A 26707-nucleotide genomic window follows, 5' to 3' on the forward strand; every position below is an offset into this window, starting at 1 on the left:
GAAAGAAGTTTAATTAATATTGCTCATTAAACTATATGTATTATTAAATATATAACCTATATCTTAAATGTTTGCTAAACAGTTTCAACCAAGAGAAATCTGTTACATCTCCAGTTGATTGAACTGAGTTAAGACTACCATTGTGTAAATCTTGCACTGCCACTCAATGGAATTTAATTGGACCCTATACAGACATTTGTAAAGCTGTGGTAAAGTTCCACCCTTTTTTTTGCATGGATATAAACCCCTAATACCCTAGCTCAGATAGATGCCTTAGGAGCATCTGAAAAGACTGCATATATAACATAAATAAATCCATACCTACAGAAGGTATGAGTGGTTAGTCATTAGAGGCCCTTCCACAGGAGAACATGCCTCACATTTGAAAACAAAGGATTTTAATCATTCTTTGACATCTAATCAATACCTTTTATTAAACTGAGAAGAAGTGAAACAGGGTTTAAGCTTATATAATGTTTTTTCTATGCATCTTTTTGTAGCTTATGCGATGGATAATTAGTGACATCTGCACCCTGTGGAAAGTGTGCAATGGAAATGTACCAAGTCAGGACAAGCAGAGTTCATCAGATTCGTCTCATCTGCAGTGGAAGCCGTGGGAGCATATCTATTCACTCTGTAAGGCTGTGAAGGACCACATGCCACTGTACAATGTCTATGGGAAATATGTGGTTAAACTGTATTGGATGGTAAGTAACAATTCACAGTTACATTGGCTTTATCTCAATAAAGCTATATTACACTTTAATTTGGTTAACTTATTATGACTGTGAATTATTTTGATTGGATTTTAATTTGACATTGTACCAGAATAGCTTAGTGAATTAAACATTTTGTATTTATTTATATTTTTTTTGTACAAAACTACAGTCATAAACATACAGACAGCTCTTGAGAGCATCCTTGATAATTCTTTAAATATATTGTGTTTGTCTTTGGCAACAAATATTCTGTATCCTGCACTGTAAAAATGAAATCTCAGTTATAAAAAAAAAGAGAGAAAATCTCCCTACCACGTTCAATCCAATTTCAAAAATTGCTGTCAGCAGTCACAGACTCTGTGGGATTTGTAATAAACACCCTGTCAATCCGTTCAATGTTTGCTTGTGTCCCCTTTAATCCATCAGCCCAATCAGCTGTTTAATAAATAGAGCAGCATGACTGAGGATAACTGAAGGAAGCTCACCATTCGGACTTTTAAAAGGTTGAGGCTTTCATTCTTCCGTTGAATGTCGACTTAAGTGGTTGATGGGAGACCGTTGAAGACCTTTTATTGACGATTTGCACAAAAAATAGATGTGTTCTTAAATTCAGTATAACCACCATTTATAGACCTATTGTAAAGGGGGACTTGACCTCATCAGCTTGGCATATGTCACAGAAATCACTCCCCCTAAATCCTGATTTCTACTTAATGGACGTTTTTGTTGTGAGCACGGGAATGTCTTGTATACATAGATTGCGGCACTATATTTACAAAATCTAAATTGTTACATACCCTGCAGCAGATCACCTGTGCTGTTTCTTAGCGTTTGGGCCATATTTTTTACCACAGTGTGTCTTATGCCCTTTCAATCTTCTTGAGCAACCAATAAAATCACAGAAAAGCAACACATGTAATTGACCCTTCCACTTGTGCTGATGAACACTTTTTCAATAGCTGGCGATAAGAGCAGACTATAGTACCTGTTGACTGCGACCCAGGTTGTTGAAATGAATGCCAAAGCTATGGAATAAGCCCATGACAGATGGTACTGTGAATAAGTACAGGGCTGGAAGGTTCATAATGAAGCTTCATTGTGGTAAAGCTCCTCAGTATAGGGATACTTATTCCAATGAGCATTTGATGATGAGTTCTGCAGCTGTTAACAGTCATTCAAATTACAGCTTTTGTCAAAAGATGGAATAAATAACATAGTGAGATGCCTTAAGACAGATCTAAAGAAGGGTTCTGTGTAATGCGTTCGGAAGCGGTGCGTGGTAGGCAATGATTTCGACATGGTTTCAGACAATTGGCAATAGATTAGCTGTGAAAGTCATACTGACTGGGTCATTTAGCTTTCTAAATTGTAGACTTGGTAGCTGCTCTGTTCCCTGGTAGTGTCAGTCAGTAGGTTTAGCTGTCCTGTGGGATGTGTTTTAGTATCATGGACATTGATGAGGATGGGATCGGGTTGGCGTACATGGATCTTTAGCAGAGGAAAGCCTATTGCATTCTATGTTCTTTCATTTTAGGCACACAATTACGATAATGGCCTTACCATGGAAACGGCACTGAAGTGTGTTTGTTAAAATGGAGTACGGCTAGGTAGAGGTGGACTGTGGAAGTAATGAGGATGTGTAACACCTCATTCATAGGGTTTCATGAGGGTTGTAATAGGGCTTTATCTCTTGATTTAATGACTTTGTATGGAAGAGTACTTTCTGAACTCATTACACGCCTAATATTTAAACATGCTTTTTTATTCTGTAGCTGCCATTAAACTCGTAAACTCATTATAGAGGGCTCTATGTTAATGGCCAACCCAGTGTTACTTTTCTAGTTGGGAATTTAACCTGCTAATGAATTTATCACAATTTCTCTGAATCCCACATATAACACTAATTTATTTGACCTGGGTTACTGTTTCTTACACTTCCATTTAAAGTATTATTTTTCTTTTTTGATACATTTTTACATACATGTATAACTCGGAATACCAGTAAGGTGGATTTCCTCATTAGTATTGTATGGAAATGTATACATTTATTGGTATTCATTTATGTATGTATTGAATTGATCAATTGTAGCCCACAGCAAGCCTCATGTTAACTTGTAGCACAGTGGATTTTGTTAAAATATTTTCACTCATACCTTTTTTTAACAGTTTGCATGAAATCAGATTATAAATTGGAGTTTGGAGAAGATTAGTGTCAGATGAAGAGAGTAGAGCTGATTGGGAAGATAAACATTCATTGCTTTTGGCTGCATTCTTCACCTTCTAGACCCAGACAATCTCACAGAAATGGTAGATCCCTGTAGAAGTATAGTGTCTTACTGCCTGCAACAGTGATAAGCTTTGAGGAAATTAGTGCTTCTGTATTAATCTCGCTTTTCCCAGAAATAAGATGACAATCGGTCCATTGAACGCAAAATTTTCAAATATTTTTTGGCTGGAAAACTGATATGTAGCCTAAACTAACAACCTTTCAGATTCCAGGTTTACAATTCACGTGATTTAAAATAGATACTAGAGTTTATTGAGTATCTATCCCACTGAAGCAAGGCTTTGACTGTTGGGGAAAATGTCCCTTTGATAATTCAAGCTGCTGTTTTGTTTTAATAGAAAACCGTTGCCTAGTTTTCAGTGTAAAATTAACCATGTCAATTACTTGACTATATATATATATTTTTAGAAAATAGTGACATTCATATTTACTGTGTATCTATAAGTACAAGGTTTATATTACCTAAAACTACTACTACTACTATTATTATATTTTTCAAACCATCTATGGACACGTGCTGTATTCAAAGCTTCTGCTTGACATATGGACCATATTAACTACAAAGCACATCTCTTTCCACCAGTATTAATATATTATGATTCTGGTTGCAAAGACACAGATGAAAGAAAATCTTACTATAACAGGCATTGTCCATGCAGTTGCTTATGGCTAATGACGTCAGAGTTCAAGGTGGTTCTGTAGATGAACTTTCCACCATATAGGACTAACAATGTTGATACAAATAATAGGCTTACTCTTCTAAAGCATAGCGGTAATGCCCACATAGATTCCTTTTCATTAAAACATCTGAGCATTTCCTTCCTATTTTAACTTTTTGCCTTGTCTCCTCCCCCCAGGGTTGCTGGAGAAAGATAACAGTAGATGACACATTACCTTTTGATGAAAAGAATAACATGTTGCTTCCAGCTACAACATGTCAAGCAGAACTGTGGCCAATGCTGATGGTCAAAGCTATAATTAAATTGGTGAACACAGAGTAAGGATTTTATTGTATCTTGTCTTTAACTTCCCTATAGATAACACAGTAAAGCTCAGAAAAAAATTAAGAGACCACTGCAAAATTCTCAGTTTCTCTGGTTTTACTATTTATAGGTATGTGTTTGGTTAAAGTGAATTTTTGTTTTATTCTATAAACTACTGACAACATTTCTCCCAAATTCCAAATAAAAATATTGTCATTCAGAGCATTTATTAAAAAATATGCAGTGTTGTCAGACCTCGAATAATGCAAAGAAAATAAGTTCATATTCATTTTTAAACAACACAATACTAATGTTTTAACTTAGGAAGAGTTCAGAAATCAATATTTGGTTTAATAACCCTGATTTTCAATAACAGCTTTCATGCGTCTTGGCATGCTCTCCAGCAGTCTTTCACATTGATGTTGGGTGACGTTATGCTACTCCTGGTGCAAAACTTCAAGCAGCTCGGCTTTGTTTGATGGCTTGTGACCATCCATCTTCCTCTTGATCACATTCCAGAGGTTTTCAATGGGGTTCAGGTCTGGAGATTGGGCTGGCCATGAGAAGGTCTTGGTCTGGTGGTCCTCCATCCACACCTTGATTGACCTGGCTGTGTAGCATGGAGCATTGTCCTGCGGGAAAAACCAATCCTCAGAGTTGGGGAACATTGTCAGAGCAGAAGGAAGCAAGTTTTCTTCCAGGACAACCTTGTACATGGCTTGATTCATGCTTCCTTCACAAAGACAAATCTGCCCGATTCCAGCCTTGCTGAAGCACCCCCAGATCATCACCTATCCTCCACCAAATTTCACAGTGGGTGTGAGACACACTGTGGCTTGTAGGCCTCTCCAGGTCTCTGTCTAACCATTAGACGACCAGGTGTTGGGCAAAGCTGAAAATTGGACTCATCAGAGAAGATGACATTACTCCAGTCCTCTATGGTCCAATCCTTATGGTCTTTTGCAAACCTCAGCCTGGCTCTTCTTTGCTTCTCATTGATGAAGGGCTTTTTTCTGGCTTTGCATGACTTCAGTCCTGCCCCTAGGAACTGTCCCCGCCGTGCACTTCACCCCAGCTGCGTTTACCATTCTTTTTGTAGGTCACTTGATGTCATCCTATGGTTGTTGAGTGACATTCGAATGAGTTGGTGGTCATCCCGATCAGTGGAGAGTCGTTTTTGCCCTCTGGCAGTCTGTAGCTTTGTTGTCCCCAATGTCTGCTGCTTGACCTTGTTCTTTTGAACTGCCTTCTTTGACATTTTAAGGATGGAAGCAACCCAAAGCTCACTGTATCCCTCTGCCAGTAAAGCCAGAATTGAACCCTTCTTTTCCTCAATCAAAACTTTCCTTTTCAACTCTTTTGGCATGGTCAATAGTTATTTTTTGATTCCTATTCCTTTTGAGGTACTACTAGCACTGTTTTTGCCATCAAGCTGGTCCTATTGCAAGAGGATAGTGATGACCACAGCAGTGGTTTTTATACTTTTCCTCGTGAAATAAGATTTGGTTGAGGTGATCACCTAATCAGTACCTTCAACAGACACTGGAATGGAATGGCTGCCATACATGTAGAGATGTGGTCTCTTAATTTTTTCCAGAGCTGTATATATATATATATATATATATATATATATATATCTATATATCTATATATATATATCTATCTATATATATATCTATATATATATATATATATACACATTGCGATGCCACGCTGGGTAGCGCAGTTTATGGTTGCTCCTCACTGCATCACCTAGCACAGTGTCACTATATAAACAATAATTTCACAGAAAATTGTATTGGCCTGCTTAAGGATTCTGGGTAGACAGTGTTGAAACTCAAATCACTAACCAAGAGTAGGTAGGTTTCATATGATTTTGCCAAAATCAAAAAGATAACCCAGAAACTCATTCAAAATCTTAGGTAATGCTATATGACATTGCAGTACTTTACAGGACTTTTCATCTTGAAATTATGTGTTGTATAAATCAATATGATAGCTGTATAGAATACTTACATCCTATACTTAGAGCCAGATCAAAACTTTGACCCACCCGCTAATAGAAAAATACAGAACTGTACTCAGTTGTGGCTTCATTTTTAGTTAGATGCCACTTTCTTCTAATCATAAATGTAACCGCTATGATGTACAGGTTTGTAGCTTGGTATTAGCAGGTGGGTCAAAGTTTTGATTTAATCCAGCCCTTAATCTCTAACAGACAAATCTATTCTAGCCCAATAATCTGTATTTTATCAATCAATTTGTGGCTTTGATAACCTTGTGAAAATATTTCCTGAAGACTTTTAATAGAATCAGGCACTGCTCATTAATGTTATCAATAACTGAAATACAAATCAACAATTATGCATACCACTGCTAAATGTATTTCCAACAATTTAACACCTTACATTACAATTTTGTATTTGGATTTAATATATGATAATGTTTTTAAAGGCTTAAAAACAAGAATATATATTATTTATGTCTTATTTCTCCTTTAGGTGAAATTATTTGTTTTAGATGAAAGCCCTAAAGTAATTTTTAGGCAGCAGATATTCCGCTCCAACACTGCTTGGGGATTGAAAAAAGAAATGACAAAATATTGTTTTTTATGCAACAAAATAATTATGCTTTGTAAACTTGATTAAAAGAGCAACATAAGCCATGTTTTACCAATTTGGCTCAATTCATTGTCTTGTGGTGTGTCCTGGGAGTTCCTCTCCTGGACAAACAGCCAGTAATCCAGATATAAAAAATATCAGACCGTAAACTCATTTTCACTGAGTTTCAAGTTTAAGATGTTAATTCTACAGAAGCAAATAATACTGCAATTATCCAGCAATGCAGTTAGCAATAGCAGAGGAGCAATCAGCACTCGCTCTCCGCCAGCAGGCTGACCCTTTGTAGCTGAGCTCTCTGGGTACGCAGTAAATGGAGGCTGGGAGCAAGCTTTCAGATCTTGCTCAGGTGCTGCATATCAATTTGAACATTTTTTTTAAAATCTAGTTACAGGTTACAATATTAAAACAAATGAGGTACAATTTCTGAACAGTGTATATGGTAGGCAGAATTATAGCCTCAATAATTAAGTGTGACAAAGCAGATTTATATAAAATACCATTTAGAATACCATTTTTTGAAATGTCACCTTTCGTTTAGCCTTGCAGTCTATTAGTAGCAGGTCCTTTCCTAGTCTTAGTGCCAGTATATTTTATGCCAGATGTATACATATAGGACTTACAAATAAACTCAGCTTTTAAAGCTGCTGAAAAAAACAGCACTATTTCACACATACAAGAAATTAAGGTGAATGAGTAATTAGATTCAAGTAACTCAGGTTTTATGAAAGGTATATTACATTACACAATGCCAGATGTAGAGAGTAAATAAAGACAAAGTGAGAAGTGAAAGTGACATAATATTGACTTGCATTAAATGTAATTTGCAACAAAAAATCTACTTTAAGACTCTTGAATGGAATGAAAAACTGAATCTATAAGGCAAAATGAGCAAAATAATTGGAGTCTGTTAGTCCAAATAAATCACAATAACACTTTGTTTATGGTTTGTTTATTGGATGCAATATGTGATGTATTATGATTTTTCTTATGATATGAATTAAAAACTTGATATGGATAGCTTGAGCTCATGTAAAGACTCCAGTAACTACATAATCAACTTTAAGAAGCTCTCACATTTGACTTTCACAAAACCTCCCATAAAGTTGATCTTAGAATTCGGATGAAATATTTCTAGTACATTTCAATTAAATGTGTGGAGTTTGTTGTGGCTTATGTATGATGGCAGCCTGAATGCAGTGTGTTTGCAGTAATTGGTTTGTTCCCTTGGGAGAAGGGTACAGATTTCAATGCTGCTAGGTTACCAGATTGCCAAAAGCAATATTTGTTCCCTTTTTAATGATCTAGCTGTTTCTTAATTAATGTCATTCACAGTGTGCACTTGTGTCAAGGAAGGGAAGTTGCGGAGTTCTCAGTCCTGCATGCCCTTACTGGGTGGCTTCCAGAGGTCATTCCACTTCAGTATGTATCTTTTCCAATTCCAATATCATTTATTTTTAACCTGTTTTATTGTAGCAGTCTTTTCACAGATAACTTTCAGGTTAACTCTGCACTGTTTGTTAAAAGTTGCCTGGATCTTCAAATTGTTTTTTCTTATTCAAACTATTTCCCTAGTAACATTAATCTAAATACAGTAATTACACTTGTTTCAGCTTTTAATAGCAGAACCAGCAAAATCACAATAGTACAGTCTTCTTCAGCAGATTTGCTTGATTTTTGCTTGCTTGAATCTTACACACATAATTGTTTTCAGTTATGGACAAAGGTTTACACATTATTAATTTGTAGTATGGTAGTGTTGTGCTTTGAAAAATTGTGATTAATATCCATTTCCTAAACAAATATTTTCATGTAGATAACCAATAAAATTAGGCTTTGTCAGATTGGTATGCTTTTTGTGACTGTGCAGTTAATCAGGAGGTTTAAACAAAAAAAGTTATTCATTAAAATTGTGGTCTTTAAAGTCTAAAATTCTTTGCCTTGTCATTTAATTTCCATAAGATATTACATTCACAATGGTTGTACATTATTGTTACTGGCAACCTTGTTTTTGCATCATGTTTGTTCCTTTTGGGGGTTCTTTCTGCTGTAGATTGTTTAGATAGCTTTGTTCAGAGCGCTTTACTTTTATAGTCGTAACCCTGGAGACCTTATTAGCAAAATATGTTAGACAGTGTATTCATTTTTTGTCTGCGCATACATCTGTAACACTTTGCTAGCAGTAGGTGTACTCCTCGTGGCCATAACATTACTCAGCAACATTATTATTCTTAGTTTTAACTGCATTTCCAAGGGAACCCCCCAAATGGTTAGAAACATTGTAGGTATTGAAAAGTGGATAAAGAAAAACCTTAAAGCATAAAGTTCCTGTCACCAAAGTCAATCTCTCTACTACTGTTTTCTTAAAAATGTGATGTATTACATTATGAATAGTATACTATTGTAACTACTTTGCAGTTAATCATTTATGTTTGCTTTTTGGGCTAAATACACCAGCAAAATGATAGTTTACTAAAATGCTACTAAACTGGGTTTAGAATCTTATATTCCCCATTCAATATTTTGGAATTATATTGCTATATTTATGTATGCACTGTTTTAGACATATATTGTTTTTTAAAAGGGTAAAAAGATGATCAGGAAATGTTTGTTATATGAGATACTCGCTTTAGATTTAGTGGAAAGTCCACAGCTGTAGCATTGAAAACCTATAGATAATTAATAGTTAATGCATTTCTTAGCCGCGTCAGCAGTTATCTTTCAAGCACTGCCCAAGTGGGAGGGGTTTCTGCGCACTTCCGTAGGAACCCAATCGAAAAAATGTCACCCTATTAAAGCTGCCATTGGCCCCTGCGCACGTCACTCAGAAAAGGTCCCTTCCCACTTCCTGTTCTATAAAACGTGACGTCTGTGCAGGTTTGTCCTCTTTTGCCATTTCGCTGGACCCGAGAATGTGAGCTCTCTGTGTCTGTGTTAACAATAGACATTCAAACTGCGTATTTCGGCTGGCTGGCTTCACTTCATAGTATTGTTCACCACCGTTTTTTCACTACACATCGTCTCTGTCTTGTGTGTATTTAGTTATTATTATTATTATTTTTATTTCTTGGCAGACGCCCTTATCCAGGGCGACTTACAACATAAGTGAAAAGTGCAGAAATACAGTGAAGTACAAGGCATCATATTATTTATAGCTAATCCCGATTCTGTTCCGTCCGTGCTCTATATAGTGCCTTATATATTCCGACTATATAATCCGAGGCCCGGCTGCCCGGCCTGAGCCTCGGTGTGTTGTAATAGATCTCGCCTGTGTGAATGGCTCCTCCGCTGACTTGCGCCTGCACTATAGCCTTCCACTGTGGCTGTAGGAGATCTTGCTCTCTCAGCTCGCTGAGAAAGGCCACGGTTTTAGATCCCATTATGGCTGGAGGTCTACTACCCTTGGCCCCCTCGGACCCCAGACCCCGGATCACTCGATGTCCCCAGAAACCCCGGCACACGGTGTGGTTAAGCCTAAGGGCCTACGCGGCACATGTATCCTGTACCTGGTGCTTGGAATATACAGTGTTCTGTCCGGCTGTAACAAGGTTACGTCTGGTTGTTGTTGCAGTGCCCCCAGTGTCCATAAACCTTGCCTGGTGGAGACGCACTTACAGCGTCGAGCCCACTAGGTGCTCCACTTGTCGAGGCAGCGTTTCAGTTGTTGTGAGGCCCCTGGTGCAAACACTGACCGGCGCCCCCGCTGCACATTTCCCTGGTCACACGGGTGTGCGATTGGTGATGAGCTCTTCTCGCCCCTGCAATTGCACCACTTGTGACCGATTCACCTTGCCTGCCTGGAGTGGGAAGGTCCTGTGCCCCATCTGTCTGGGCACTGACAGCGGGCCTGCCCCAACAGGCAGTGTTGCATTATGGAGAAGCTGCTCCGGAGGGCATATGAGGCAGGATCCCCAGCGGCCCACCTCAGTAACACCGAGATCTGGCTGGCCCTGTATTTGGCCCAGCTGGCTGAGCCCTCGGAGCACGATGATGCTTCACCAACCCCACCCCCTATTTCTAAGATAGCGGCGAAGGTGATGCATCAAGGGGCAAGGGCGACAGGGTGATCTCTGGCAGCCATTGTGGCGTTGCGCTCCCAGGCCACAGCCCAGGCAACAGCCCCACTCTCCTGCCGATCTCCGCCACCGTATCACAGGCAGGCAGGCGCCCCGCCCAGGCTTGTCGCCCTGGCCCCCAGCAGCCCATGGCACCTCGTGGTAGGAGGAGGTCTGGCCTGACCACACCTCCCCCACCATTACACCCCCCAGCAACTCTCACATTGGCAACAACGTTATTATATCATTATATCCAAATTATATCAGTTGGCTGGCCAACACGGCAGCGGACCTCCTCTCTCGCGGAGGCCCCCCTGTTTCGGAATGGCACCTCCACCTGCTTGTGATACAGCAATTATGGAGCCGGTTCGGCAGAGTGGATCTCTTTGCCTCGGCAGAGTCCACCCACTGCCCACTACGGTTCTCCGTCCGAGACCGCTCAGGAACCCTAGGGATCGACGCGCTAGCCCACACATGGCCGTGCTGTCTCCTTTACGCATTCCCACCATTCCCCCTTCTTCCGGTCCTGGAGAAGGTCAGGAGAGAACGAGAGACATTTCTGCTGATAGCCCCATGTTGGCCTCACAGATTCTGGTTTGCAGACCTGATCGCCCTTCTCCACGGAGAGCCTTGGCAACACCCAGTGAAAGCGGACTTGTTGTCCCAGGTGCAGGGCACGCTTTGGCACCCCAATCCAGGCCTCCTCCAGCTTTGGGCCTGGCCTCTGAGCGGGAGTATTTGATTGCCTGGGGTCTGTCAGACGTGGTAGTAGCCACTATTCAGTCGGTGAGAGCTCCCTCTACGAGGTCGCAGTATTCCTACCACTGGCGGATGTTTAGCACCTGGTGCCAAGATGGCAGTTAAGACCCAATTAATGTCCCCATTGGGGTCATATTACAATTTTTACAATGGCTGCACAGTTTCTGAAGGGAGCTCGACGGCTACGGCCTCCTTGCACCCCTTCACTGCCTGCATGGTGCCTTGATGTAGTGCTGGACGCACTTTCCCAAGCCCCATTTGAGCCACTGAACTCAGCTGAGCTGAAGCTAGTGTCACTTAAGACTGTTTTTGCTGGCAATCACCTCTCAAAATCCGTTTTGCGGGAGATGGCTCCAGGGTCACGCTACGGCCTAATCCTGCATTTCTCTCAAAAGTGCTGTCTCCATTTAATGTCAACAGGCCTATTGAGTTGATGGCTTTTCATCCTCCTCCCTTTGGTTTGGAGCAAGAGAGTCGGCTTCACCTGCTCTGCTCTGTGCGTGCCCTCAGGTGCTATTTGGAAGGCACTAAGGGCATGCGGCGCTCAGACCAATTGTTTGTGTCTTATGAAGCACGGACACAGGGCCAGGTGCTTACAAAGCAGCGCCTTTCACAGTGGATTGTGGACACTATTACCATGGCCTACAAGTCCACCGGGTCCCTGGTGCCAGAACATCTGATGGCCCATTCAACTCGAGGTGTTGCCACATCATTGGCCTTTTTTCAAGGCGCCCCCTTGTCAGATATTTGTGAGGCTGCAGCTTGCGCTTCGCCACTTACATTTGTCCGGTTCTGCAGGTTGGACGTGACGGGACCAGTCCTGTCCATTGGGAACCCAGTGCTGGCTGCAGTCGAGCCCCAGTAGCCCACAGGCTCTGGCTCCTGATTTCCTCTCCCTGTCTGCTCCTGTTAAGTGCATCCTGATGGAGCTATTGAACTGTGTATTCCCTTCCACCGGACTATACCTTCCAGTCGAGCACCCACGCGAGCTGCTCCTGGACTTGCTGACAGCCTGTCGATGTGTTCCCAGGGTCTGTAATGCAGCCTACAGGTATTTTGCCTTCCTGTATATAGTTTGTTCATTATTTTATTGTGTTGCGGTGGTGAATGCCTCTGGCCTGTACCCCGATATGAATATATAATGTGTAAACAGCAGGACTGTGGCTCCGTTCTAGCTTGTGTAGAATGTAGCTCACTGCCGCTGTTACCAGCTGATGGTGCTCGAGTTGTTCGTTGCCTTGCTATGTGCATAATTCCTTGGTCAGCAGGTCTGTGGCTCGCTCTGGCTGTGTGCTGCTGCTGTCCTCAGCAGTAAGCACTTGAGCAAGCTCTCGTATTCTGCTGTGTACATAGTTCATTTGTAAGCACAGTAGAGCTAATGTTGCCCTGTGTTAGCTGGTCTAATCAGGTAATCAAGTTGTCAGCACGGAGGCAGCATGAATGTTCCTGCTGCCACGCGATATACACCGACCAGCCATAACATTATGACCACTGACAGGTGAAGTGAATACCACTGATAATCTCGTTATCATGGCAACTGTCAGTGGGTGGGATATATTAGGCAGCAAGTGAACATTTTGTCCTCAAAGTTGATGTGTCAAGGCTGGTTTATACTTCTGGGTCTGCATCTCTGCACACCTGCGCGGGCGTCGTATGCAGACATTCGCACAGCTGTCTGCCAATATACTTGCACGTAAGGTTGACGCGTCCATAGGGGGCAGTGTCACATTAACACATCGCAATCTAAAGAAAACGAAACCCGATTTCTATGGTGCACCTACGATTGTATTGATGTAAATTAACACATACTGTTAATTACATGTTATTTTATTATTATTACAGAAACTACACGCACACACAAATACAAATTGCATCCTGTATGTGCAGATCTATATTGTCTTGCTATAGTTGGCTAGACACTTAACACTAGAACATACATACACACGTCTCTGCGTATGTGAATTTCTCCTGCATATCCGTTCTTATATGTTACTATATATTTGAATTAGATACATATATGGCATTTCTGCTGTAAAACTCCTCAAAATGAATGAGCTATAAATACGTTCTTCTCCAACTGCCAGACCCGCAGTTCATTTGATAGGCTATAGCCCACTGAATAATAAATATAGCCGACAATATGGGCTTTGTAATCAAATTAGTAATTGTGAAAGATTTATAATCATGTTGATTGGTGAAACACGCTATTTGCTACACATCATATATTAATTATTATCATTATTTATTGTATTGGATTTGCACTTGATATAGCACTCGTCTGATTGGCTCAGCAAGTTTCTAACTTTCCTGTGGAATTCAATCCTGATCACGTTGTAAACCCAGGTCCTTGGATCAATGTCTTGATCAGTCACTGTTTGATCATGATGTTATTTGTTCATTCCGTCCACAGAAAGCAAAGTACATTTTACCTTTCGTCCAAAATTGCCAAGCCCAAAATACATGAGCATTTCGTGGGATAAAATGTGAATTATATTCACGAAATGTGAATTATATTAAAGAAATGTGCAGTTCAAGGGACAAAATACTCATTATGTGGACAAATGCGTTTTGTGGATGCATTTTAAATACTTTCGTATGTCACCACATCGTTTCTCTGCGGCGGCGCCTACACACAGGCACACATCACACACCAGTCGCCCCAGCACTGCACATTTGACCGCGGCTCTCAGAATATTGCTGCTTAGCCAATCAGCGCTGGCCTGACACGCAGGATGCAGAGACGCAGTGACGCGCTGTTGAGATCTCGGAGGAGTGCGCGTTGGCGCGTCTGTGGGCCTCTGCGGGCTACACTTACCCACAAACCCCAGCTCTGTGTTGCTATGCAGTGATGCATACTCGTACCTATGCAGAAGTATAAATCGGCCTTCAGAAGCAGGAACAATGGGAAAGCGTAAGGATCTGAGTGACTTTGACAAGGGCCAAATTGTGATGGCTAGACGACTGGGTCAGAGCATCTCCAAAACTGCAGCTCTTGTGGGGTGTTCCCGGTCTGCAGTGGTTAGTACCTATCAAAAGTGGTCCAAGGAAGGAAAGCGGTGAACCGGCGACAGGGTCATGGGCAACCAAGGCTCATTGATGCACGTGGGGAGCAAAGGCTGGCCCGTGTTTTTTGATCCAACAGATGAGCTACTGTAGCTCAAATTGCTGAAAAAGATAATGCTGGGTCTGATAGAAAGGTGTCAGAACACACAGTGCATCACAGTTTGTTACGTATGGGGCCGTGTAGCCGCAGACCAGTCAGGGTGCCCATGCTGACCCCTGTCCACTGCCGAAAGAGCCTACAATGGGCACATGAGCATCAGACCAGGGAGCAATGGAAGAAGGTGGCCTGGTCTGATGAATCATGAGTTCAAGGTGTTGACTTGGCCTCCAAATTCCCCAGATCTCAATCCAATCGAGCATCTGTGGGATGTGCTGGACAAACAAGTATGATCCATGGAGGCCCCACCTCGCAACTTACAGGACTTAAAGGATCTGCTGCTAACATCTTGGTGCCAGATACCACAGCACACCTTCAGAGGTCTAGTGGAGTCCATGCCTCGATGGGTCAGGGCTGTTTTGGCGGCAAAAGGGGGACCTACACAATATTAAGCAGGTGGTCATAATGTTATGGCTGATCGGTGTATATTGTTGTTTTCAGCTGTGTATTATGTTGTGTTTTTCAGTTGGTCTGTGGCCCCGCTCCTATCAGGGTTCCACTGCTATGGATGGTCTTCTAGCAGTCGTCTTGGGGCAGGTTCCCTTATAGCTCGCTGCCTCCTCCCTTGTGATGGTTTTGTTATACAGTAACCCCTTCCCCTTGGGCAGTGCTTCCGACTTGAAAGATAACGATAGGTTGCGAATGCAACCCCGGTTATCTGAAGCTCCCTGCAAAAGAGGACAAACCTGCACAGACGTCACGTTTTATAGAACAGGTGCAGTGGCAGTGCTTCCTTTTTCCGATAACCAGGGTTGCATTTGCAACCTATCATTTTACGCCAATTTCATAGAATCTAATACATGTGGATATTTTAGAAATTCCATAACTGCATGAAAATACACAGAATGTAGTTACATTTCTGGTTAATATCTTTTGACATTCTCGACTATTAACGAATCAGTGCTGAATGCCCACGAGATACACAAAATACTCAAACTGTGTGTCAGAACTGTTATAAGTAAGACTAATCACAGATCTTACAAGCCTGCAGTCATATATATATTTATATCGCTGCCTTATATTAGTGGATATCCACTAATACTGTAAACTCCAATAACCATAGGGAAATAAGAAATTCCATTCTGAAACAGCAAAACAACCGGCAGAGATAGAGTGACACAGGCTTGTGTTCAAAATCGGTTCATGAGGAAATATATAATTGTTCACATGATGTCAGTAGCAGTTAAAAGCAAAGCAGTTTTGGCAGTTTTGTGATGAACCAGCTGTTCCTGATTCCTGTTTGAGATCTGACTCCCATCTTTTGTAGGCTGTGTTTCAAATGTCTCCCATGAATGTCTCAGATTTGTTCAGTTGATCATGGGACATTATTGACAAATGTATATTCCTCAACTGGAGGTGGTCACATGTATGACAGGCCAAGGGCAGGGCATGGCGCTCATTTCTGGACTCTTGGCAGTCCACAAGCTTTGAAAAGCCCACGATAAGTGTGGAGAAGGTTTCTTTCAGTCACTATCGTACTGCTCTCTGTCCATCACGAGGAACCATGGCAAGAGGCTGATAAGATTCTCCCACACAAGGCCAAAGCCCAGCCCAGCACTCTTGGATGTCTAGCATAAACATTGACTCAGCTGAGCATATTATATCTGATCACCGGATCATGGTGCCTGGAAGTCACGGGGGAATGCTGAGTATGGTCAGCTGACTCTGAGGTTTTCTATCTTCCTTGTTTCGTAGGGGCTCATTGTATAGTCATTTATTATGTATTGTTGAAGGATCTTTTGTATGCCTAATGCTTATTAAGTTGGTCTTTGTTTAATTTGTATTGAATATTAGCACAATTTCTCCATGTCTTTTTCTAGAAATAACACTACATACATTTGCATCAGTATGGTACGCAGCACTGTGGTGCAGTGGGTAGCGCTGTTGCCTCACAGCTCTTGGGACTTGAGTTTGATTCTGGCCTTGCATGAGTGCCTGTGTGGAGTTTGTATGTTCTCCTCGTGTCCATGTGGATTTCCTCCAGGTGCTCTGGTTTCCTCCCACCTCCCAAACACAGGCTGCTTGGCTTGATTGGCTATGCTAAATAGCCTTGTAGTCAACCTGTCCGTTGTGTGCCCTGCCTTGTGTCCTGTGCCTGCCAGGTTAGGCTCTGGCTTACTGTGACCCTGTACTGGGGAAGTGGTTATTGATAATGGGTGGATGATTAGTATGGAACAGTTTTCTTTACTAAAATCATATAACCCTGAATAATCATTCTAAATTCTAGGGCTGGATACTTGGATAGAGTTTGGACATTTCTGGAAGACACAGTCCCTAAGTTTCAGTTACCAACAGATGACCCTTCGGAAGACAAGCCACCGCTGTGTGAGTCATCGGGAGGGAACGACTGCAGGGCAAACGAGTTGAAAAGTGAAACCCCAACAGCCAACAGAACCCCTGACAAGAGCAATAAAGGTAACTCGATCTCTTCCAATTTGATCAGAAATGATTGCTTATAGTAATATCTTAAACAAATTCCATCAAAGAGAAGTGGCTTGATGAGCTTTGGCATTGAGACAAGGAAACTTTCCACTTTATACCTAAAGTTCCATGTTGTTTAGTATGTAGTACCACAGATATTTTCTATAATCTTAGATTAATAGTATTAATTTAAGTGCTACTGAGGCTTTTTTTTTAAATAATTTAAATAATTTTGATTAGGCAGAAATTAGTGCATAATGTCTGAAATGGGATGTGATTAACATTTTAGGTCCATCCATTCAACCTGCCATTTTCACTGATTGACAATTCTAAAGTATCTCAATTCAGCCTTAACAAATCAAATCTATACCAATGTCAGGAGGACTATTTAATTGGAGTAATATTGGAGTACAGACTCATAAATATGAAACATGTACAGGCATATTAATAAGATAAATTCCAAGAAAACAATAATGCTTTCCTCAGTGCTAGATTCTAATTTCTCAACTAACATACATTGCTTAACGATTAAACTTATTTCTTATTTATTCATATTCCTCATATTTATTCTTTATTCCATGTATGCTACTGTTTTTTGACCATTTTATGTTGGAAAGGCTTTCTTTGTGAATGTTTATTTTTCTACCTTAGTACTCACCTGAAACCTACAAAGATCCATCAGCACTGCCCTATGTAGTATTTTTTAACAATCATTTGATTGCTTTAACGGTTTCACTCTACAATATTAAATTAACTTTTCCTCTTTCACATTGACTTTCCTGTTTTCACTCAAGCATTATTTATCTAAGCCCGGACAGTTTTCCTGATCTTAAAAGCAGTATACAGTGAGGGAAAAAAGTATTTGATCCCCTGCTGATTTTGTATGTTTGCCCACTGACAAAGAAATGATCAGTCTATAATTTTAATGGTAGGTGTATTTTAACACTGAGAGACAGAATAACAACAAAAAAATCCAGAAAAACGCATTTCAAAAAAGTTATACATTGATTTGCATGTTAATGAGGGAAATAAGTATTTGACCCCTTTGACTTAGTACTTGGTGGCAAAACCCTTGTTGGCAATCACAGAGGTCAGACGTTTCTTGTAGTTGACATCCAGGTTTGCACACATCTCAGGAGGGATTTTTTCCCACTCCTCTTTGCAGATCCTCTTCAAGTCATTAAGGTTTCGAGGCTGACGTTTGGCAACTCGAACCTTCAGCTCCCTCCACAGATTTTCTATGGGATTAAGGTCGGGAGACTGGCTAGGCCACTCCAGGACCTTAATGTGCTTCTTCTTGAGCCATTCCTTTGTTGCCTTGGCTGTGTGTTTTGGGTCATTGTCATGCTGGAATACCCATCCACGACCCATTTTCAATGCCCTGGCTGAGGGAAGGAGGTTCTCACCCAAGATTTGACGGTACATGGCCCCGTCCATCGTCCCTTTGATGCGGTGCAGTTGTCCTGTCCCCTTAGCAGAAAAACACCCCCAAAGCATAATGTTTCCACCTCCATGTTTGACGGTGGGGATGGTGTTCTTGGGGTCATTCCTCCTCCTCCAAACACGACGAGTTGAGTTGATGCCAAAGAGCTCGATTTTGGTCTCATCTGACCACAACACCTCTGAATCATTCAGATGTTCACTGGCAAACTTCAGACGGGCCTGTACATGTGCTTTCTTGAGCAGGGGGACCTTGCGGGCGCTGCAGGATTTCAGTCCTTCACGGCGTAGTGTGTTACCAATTGTTTTCTTGGTGACTATGGTCCCAGCTGCCTTGAGATCATTAACAAGATCCTCCTGTGTAGTTCTGGACTGATTCCTCACCGTTCTCATGATCATTGAAACTCCACGAGGTGAGATATTGCATGGAGCCCCAGACCGAGGGAGACTGACAGTTATTTTGTGTTTCTTCCATTTGCGAATAATCGCACCAACTGTTGTCACCTTCTCACCAAGCTGCTTGGCGATGGTCTAGTAGCCCATTCCAGCCTTGTGTAGGTCTACAATCTTGTCCCTGACATCCTTGGACAGCTCTTTGGTCTTGGCCGTGTTGGAGAGTTTGGAATCTGATTGATTGATTGCTTCTGTGGACAGGTGTCTTTTATACAGGTAACGAGCTGAGATTAGGAGCACTCCCTTTAAGAGAGTGGTCCTAATATCAGCTCATTACCTGTATAAAAGACACCTGGGAGCCAGAAATCTTGCTGATTGATAGGGGATCAAATACTTATTTCCCTCATTAACATGCAAATCAATGTATAACTTTTTTGAAATGCGTTTTTCTGGATTTTTTGTTGTTATTCTGTCTCTCACTGTTAAAATACACCTACCATTAAAATTATAGACTGATCATTTCTTTGTCAGTGGGCAAACGTACAAAATCAGCAGGGGATCAAATACTTTTTTCCCTCACTGTACATACCTGTGAGGATTACATCACAAACTCTGCTTCACAATAAATCTATAATTGTATGTTAATGGAAAGCTATGAATCTTTCTTTGGGGAAGACATTTGAAAGCATTACCCAGATGATGTTATTGAAATAACCAGCTGCTTAGACCATTAAAGATCTTTTTAGAAATAGGCTGCCATGCTGTGTTGACCCAAGGGTCTCTTCTGTGTAAATTATCTAACTTTGTAACTTGCTGGCACAGTTAGCATTTTTAAAATGAAGCTTTTCCTTGAATATGAATAACTTGCCTTTCACAGCTTTAATAAATCATAACATGAATGTAATGTACCACAAATGGGTCAGTGATTAGAGGTGTTTAGATGTCTATAAATATATATATTTTAAGATAAACCTGATGTGAAAGATTCTGTCAAGACAAAAGGCAAAGAAGGTGAAAAGGAAAAGAAATCATTGCATTCTGCACGGCCTGCTTCGGAGCTGCCTAATGTGTTAAATCAGACTGCTAGGGAGAGTAAGTAATACCTGAGTCTCCTATATATATATTGTCCTTATGTCTTTAAGATTGTGTCTATCTGTTGGCCTCATTGCATAATCATCTAATTTTGTATTTTCTAATGTTCAAACGGGGTTTGCAAAATATGTATATCTAAGGAAATGTATTTATTATAAAATAGTACTTTATATTTATATATAGAGGGAATACTATTTTATATTATTTGTTTAAACTCATAGAGGTTTCAGATCAAGAGATTGTATGTCTTTCATATCAGTTAGTGCAGTATTTTTTGTTTTGAGTAACCCTAGCTTAAGAATTATTGATTTGATCTCTATGCTCCACTAACTGCTCACTACCCTGTGGAGGTGTTCCTTCACAGTCCATCTGGACTAAATAATATAGCTGGAGGCTCCACCTGTTATTTCACAAATTACTTTGAACTGGAGGAAATCTGTGTTCTTGTATGAAATTAAACTATTAGCAATGTCATCTGAAATGTATAAGTAAGAGAGACACTGTGTTTCCCACTAAGATACTTTAATTATTTGTGGATAGGTCACTAAAGCACACTCAACACAAAAATAAACAGTGCCAAGATAGTATTGTCTTACCACAGCTGATGAACAAAATGTTCCCAATAATATAAACACAACTTTTCCCACACAGGGCTGTCTAAATTAATCCGAATTCTCATATATATATATACCGATCAGCCATAACATTATGACCACTGACAGGTGAAGTGAATAACACTGATAATCTCGTTATCATGGCACCTGTCACTGGGTCAGATAAATTAGGCAGCAAGTGAACATTTTGTCCTCAAAGTTGATGTGTTAGAAGCAGGAAAAATGGGCAAGTGTAAGGATCTGATCGACTGTGACAAGGGCCAAATTGATGACTGGGTCAGAGCATCTCCAAAACTGCAACTCTTGTGGGGTGTTCCTGGTCTGCAGTGGTCAGTACCTATCAAAAGTGGTCCAAGGAAGGAAAAGCGGTGAACTGGCGACAGGGTCATGGGCGGCCAAGGCTCATTGATGGCCCTGGCCCGTGTGGTCCGATCCAACAGACGAGCTACTGTAAAAATTGCTGAAAAAGATCATGCTGGTTCTGATAGAAAGGTGTCAGCACACACAGTGCATCGCAGTTTGTTGCGTATGGGGCTGCGTAACCGCAGACCAGTCAGGGTGCCCATGCTGACCCCTGTCCACTGCCAAAAGCGCCTACAATGGGCACATGAGCATCAGAACTGGACCACGGAGCAATGGAAGAAGGTGGCCTGGTCTGATGAATCACGAGTTCAAGGTGTTGACTTGGCCTCCAAATTCCCCAGATCTCAATCCAATCGAGTATCTGTGGGATGTGCTGGACAAACAAGTCTGATCCATGGAGGCCCCACCTCGCAACTTACAGGACTTAAAGGATCTGCTGCTAACGTCTTGGTGCCGATACCACAGCACACCTTCAGAGGTCTAGTGGAGTCCATGCCTCGACGGAACAGGGCTGTTTTGGCGGCAAAAGGGGGACCTACACAATATTAAGCAGGTGGTCATAATGTTATGGCTGCTTGGTGTGTATATATATATATAATTTAAGATTAACCATCACATGACAGCTTTTGTGCTTCCATAAATTGCTAATACTTTGCAGACATATTTTTTTCTCGCTTTTGGAAATACATTTGATATTAATATCTTGTGGCACTTATCATTCAGAAAAGAATAACAATAATTGTGTTATTCACATGTGTCAGTTGTAGCACTTTAGATTGCACTTCCAGCACGGTTCTGCCTAGCTTAATTATTAAAATGATAATGTTAGCAGGACCTCTCAACTGAAGCTACCCTGATTCTAATTAATCAGTGAGAGGCAACAGGCAATGACAAAGATATACATTTTACTCTATTTATTTATATGTGGACTATAGGCCCAGACATGAGTAAGATTTTTTATATAATTTTCTATTTTAAGTATTTAAAAATCACATAACCTTAAACTTCAGTAATAAGAGACCAAAAATACTAACCAAAAAGTATTGACACCTAGGCTGCATATTAATCATCAGACCATAAAAGACATGGTACATTTCTAATGGATGTATTGTAATGAATGTAATATGTCTTGTGAGTTAGGGCATCTGCTAATTAATTACATAAATATTACTACTAACAAAATACATGTCACATTTAGCATGCAACATCTAACTCAAATCTGGGTACGAACTGAAATGTAGTGTGTGAAATGGTATTGTTTAAAGTGTTTAAACATATTTTATTACCACTTAGGTTTGGAATCGCCACAAGAGCCACAAATGATTATTTGTGCCAGTTATGTACCTCTTCATCTGAGAGAAAAGAAGATATCAGTCCTTGGTCAAATGGTATGATTTCAACATTCTTTCTTGCAATTGCAATATTTAAAGCCTTTTGCTCCAGTGTACTTAAAGGGAGACACACAAGCAAACACATACCCACATACAGTACTGTGCAAAAGTTTTAGGCAGGTGTGAAAAAATGCTTTACAAAATAGACATGTTAATAGATTATATTTATCAATTACCTAAATACAAGGTGAGTGAACAGAAGAAAAATCTAAATCAAATCCATAGATGGTGTGTTCACCCTTTGCCTTCAAAACAGCATCAATTCTTCTAGGTACACTTGCACAAAGTCAGGGATTTTGTAGGCATATAGTCAGGTGTATGATTAAACAATTATACCAAACAGGTGCTAATGATCATCAATTCAATATGTAGGTTGAAACACAATCATTAACTGAAACAGAAACAGCTGTGTAGGAGGAATAAAACTGGGTGAGGAACAGCCAAACTCAGCTAACAAGGTGAGGCTGCTGAAGACAGTTTACTGTCAAAAGTCATACACCATGGCAAGACTGAGCACAGCAACAAGACACAAGGTAGTTATACTGCATCAGCAAGTGTCTCCCAGGCACACATTTCAAGGCAGACAGGGGTTTCCAGATTTGAAAGCATTACTGTGCTGTCCAAGCTCTTTTGAAGAAGTACAAAGAAATGGGCAACGATGAGGACCGTAGACTCAGTGGTCAGCCAAGGAAGACTTGCGGCCAAAAAGCTATACCTCCGACTTGGAAACAAGGCCAAGCGACTCAACTATGCATGAAAACACAGGAACTGGGGTGCAGAAAAATGGCAGCAGGTGCTCTGGACTGATGAGTCAAAATGTGAAATATTTGGCTGTAGCAGAAGGCAGTTTATTCGCCGAAGGGTTGGAGAGCAGTACACGGATGAGTGTCTGCAGGCAACAGTGAAGCATGTTGGAGGTTCCTGGCAAGTTTGGGGCTGCATTTCTGCAAATGGAGTTGGGGATTTGGTCAGAATTAATGGTCTCCTCAATGCTGAGAAGTACAGGCAGATATTGCATCATATAGATCATGCAATACCATCAGGGAGGCATCTGATTGGCCTCAAATGTATTCTGCAGCATGACAATGACCCCAAACATACAGCGACAGTCATTAAGAACTATCTTCAGCGTAAAGAAGAACAAGGAGTCCTGGAAGTGATGGTATGGCCCTGTGGTCAGAACTGTGGTCAGTTCTCCAAGATGTTTGAGTCAACCTGCCTGCCGAGATCCTTCAAAAACTGTGTGCAAGTGTACCTAGAAGAATTGATGTTGTTTTGAAGGCAAAGGGTGGTCACAGCAAATATTGATTTGATGTAGATTTTTCTTCTGTTCACTCACTTTGCATTTAGTTAATTGATAAATATAACCTATTAACATGTCTATTTTTGAAAGCATTCTTACTTTACAGCATTTTTTCACACCTGCCTAAAACTTTTGCACAGTACTATATATATATATATATATATATATATATATATATATATATATATATATATATATATATATTCTGTTAATTTAGTTTAATACATATTAATTTAACTATACTTATTTGTTAATAATATCTGGTAAGAGTTTATGGAACTGCAATTTACACCCCTTCAGAATGTAGTATGAATTAATTAACAGAAAGCTCTACAGTTTTAGAGTTCTGTTTGTATATTCATATTACCTTGGTTACAGGCATGACTATGTATTTAAATTAAATGTATGAATCACCTCCTTTCCTAACAATTTTCGCCTAAACAGTGTTGGCGTTTTTAAATCTGAAAGCTGTTGGAGTAGCTAAAGTGACTTTTTAAGTCCAGTGCACTAGCATTTATTCACATACTGTAATACCCTCTTTGTTTGTGGAAGCTTGTTTGGGTGTATATGAAAATGATTAATATAGCACATTGTACCAGTTATTTGTTTTTTTTTGTGTGTGGGGGGAGTGGTTACCAGTTAGCATTCCACATTTAATAGCAGTTCAAATATAACAGTGAAGATGGAGAAAGATGCTAAGTCTTTCAACATTACCCCTTTGCTTTGCTTTAATCTGGAACATTGTCAAGGCAAAACGCCCAATTTGCAGTGCCAAGGTATTAAAGAAAACACTTAAAATTGTATTGATGTTAACAAGCTTAACTGGGATTTAATTGAGTAAGCGACACAAAATAGGTCAGGTTTTGCTTTAAATAAGAGCAGGTAGCCAAAAATGAAAAAACAGAATTCAGATAACCTTCCCATACTCTAAATATGCCACGTGTTTAAAAAAAAACAAAAAAAATGTAAATTATATTCTCCTGTATACTTGCATATCACCATTCAATTTCTTATTCATCTGGATTAATGTGGCAGACTTCCTAAGAGGTTTAAATATTTCACTTTGAAATGCTACAGACGTAATGTAAGATGACTGTAATTTTTAACACTGTGCTTCCAGGAGGGATGTAATGCCTGCAGCAATAAAACACTGGGATTGAATATGAAAACCAATAGTTACTGTTATTGAACTCACTGCCTCTGCCATGGCCTTATGTTTTTAAATAATGTAGATGTGTTATTAACATTGAATTTGCAATCAGATATGGTGGTTGATTTGATGTTATCAGTTAGTCTGTCTTGCCCTACATATGAATCAAGGGCATTCTTGCTAACTATAAGGGGGTATTAAAATATGCTATACCTTTTTAAATATTGTAATGAGTGTATATTTTAAAGAGGTTTTGTCCTTTTACTTATCATATTAATATTTTATCATGAATTTTCAAGGCTGATTCTTCTGAGAAACTGCGTCAATATGGCCTGTCACATTTGTACAGCCATCCAGTGTTAGTGAATAGAACCAGGTCTTGCCCTCTTGTTGCTCCACCAAAACCTCCACCTGTGCCCAGATGGAAACTTATACGACAGAAGAAACAAACAAACCCGACTGATGAGCCAAAAGGTAGCCTTTCTCATTACCTTTTTGTTTGCCTTTTGAAGACTCCTTAAGTAAATAATTAATAGTCTTTAAACCTTTTGTCATGAATATGCAATTTGGGTTTTCTGCAGTCATGGTTTTTTTCCGGTTGCTGCCAAGTTTAAATACATTACGTTTTGCACAAGTACAAGTTCAGTGGATAATAAAAGATGGTTTCATGATGCTCACGCTAATCTTCTTAAGTTATGCATCTAAAAATATTTTAAACCTTTCCTTTTTAAATTATTCACATTTTCTGAGGTTAGAGGAGAACCAAGGCAATTAACTTGTTCTTTCTTGGATTTGATCAGTAAAATATGTCAAAGTCAAAGTTATCGTTTGTTTCAAGGAACCTACGTTTACATGTTTATACGGTCACTGATACTCTAAGTTGTACATTTCTCGTTTACAGAACCGCCAGTTCTCAAACCTGACCAGTTCATAGAGATTGCGAGCCCCTTTTTGAACTACAAACTATATCCTGTCAAAATACCTCTAGAACAGTAAGTATAGGTAGTAAAATACAAGTGTTTCAAAGGTAAATCCTAAAACATGCTATTGATCTTTGGCCTAATCTAAGCTTCTCTATCTCAGTGCATTAAAGGTTGATGTCGCATTGCTGTGGCAACATCACAAATAATCAGCACTAAAAAGCATTTGCAGCACAAGCAATTTGATTCGGTCTAGGCTATTGTGAGTTCATAAGGTGTAACTATGCATCAACATTTTCTCCGCCTTCATTGGCAGCTGTATTTTATTTCCTTTTTCCCCCTCCTTTATTATGTTCGTTCTACACAATTATGTGTTCAGGACTGTTCTCTCTTTAACAAATCGCAATGTCAGCTTGCTTTTGCCAAAGAAATAGCCCATAACGTTATGAATGGAAAAGATGATTGTATATCTGTATCACCTGTTGAACAATAAATATGACACTCTAGCTGTGTTATTCATCCTGCGATATTGAAATATGTCCTGATCTAGCATTCTGTCGATTTATAGCTCCAACCTGGCATCTTTCACTGAAACCGAAGAAAACTATCAGAAGGATATTGAGGACAGCGAGAGTGTGAAATACAGTGTAAAATCGCTTGATGCCATTGATACTGCAGAGGTGAGAATAAAAAAAATCGACTTGACCCAATTTACACAGCCTTCCCTGAAGAAGAAAAAAAAATAGAAATTGCAAGTTACTAATTTCCCCCCAGAGAGCTGAACTAGATATACTGCCAAATCAGTCACTGTTAAGAAAGTGTTTCTGTCACTGTTATAACAAGGGAACTATTAAAGACCACAGCATGTCAAGGCATGTAACTCTGCTGATTACTCTCATATTATAGTGTGTGAATGTGACCTTTTTATTTTCTGATTTGTTTAATAGCTTTTGATTTATTTAATCATTTTGTAATGTTT

At 40.1% G+C, this 26707-nt stretch overlaps 1 protein-coding gene across 2 annotated transcripts in view; it reads left to right on the plus strand.

Moving 5' to 3' along the window:
• Positions 1–26707, plus strand: part of adgb (androglobin) — an 89521-nt gene that overhangs the window by 4420 nt on the left and 58394 nt on the right. For both annotated transcript variants that reach the window (XM_066700861.1, XM_066700869.1), the window contains exons 5-13: positions 501–707; positions 3864–4003; positions 7943–8029; positions 16869–17056; positions 19862–19987; positions 22258–22352; positions 25108–25282; positions 25710–25800; positions 26297–26408. In XM_066700861.1, the coding sequence (XP_066556958.1) occupies positions 501–707; positions 3864–4003; positions 7943–8029; positions 16869–17056; positions 19862–19987; positions 22258–22352; positions 25108–25282; positions 25710–25800; positions 26297–26408 (1221 nt within the window). The remainder of the gene's footprint in view (positions 1–500; positions 708–3863; positions 4004–7942; positions 8030–16868; positions 17057–19861; positions 19988–22257; positions 22353–25107; positions 25283–25709; positions 25801–26296; positions 26409–26707) is intronic.

This window comes from Amia ocellicauda, chromosome 1 (assembly GCF_036373705.1).
Source record: "Amia ocellicauda isolate fAmiCal2 chromosome 1, fAmiCal2.hap1, whole genome shotgun sequence".
NCBI lineage: Eukaryota > Metazoa > Chordata > Actinopteri > Amiiformes > Amiidae > Amia > Amia ocellicauda.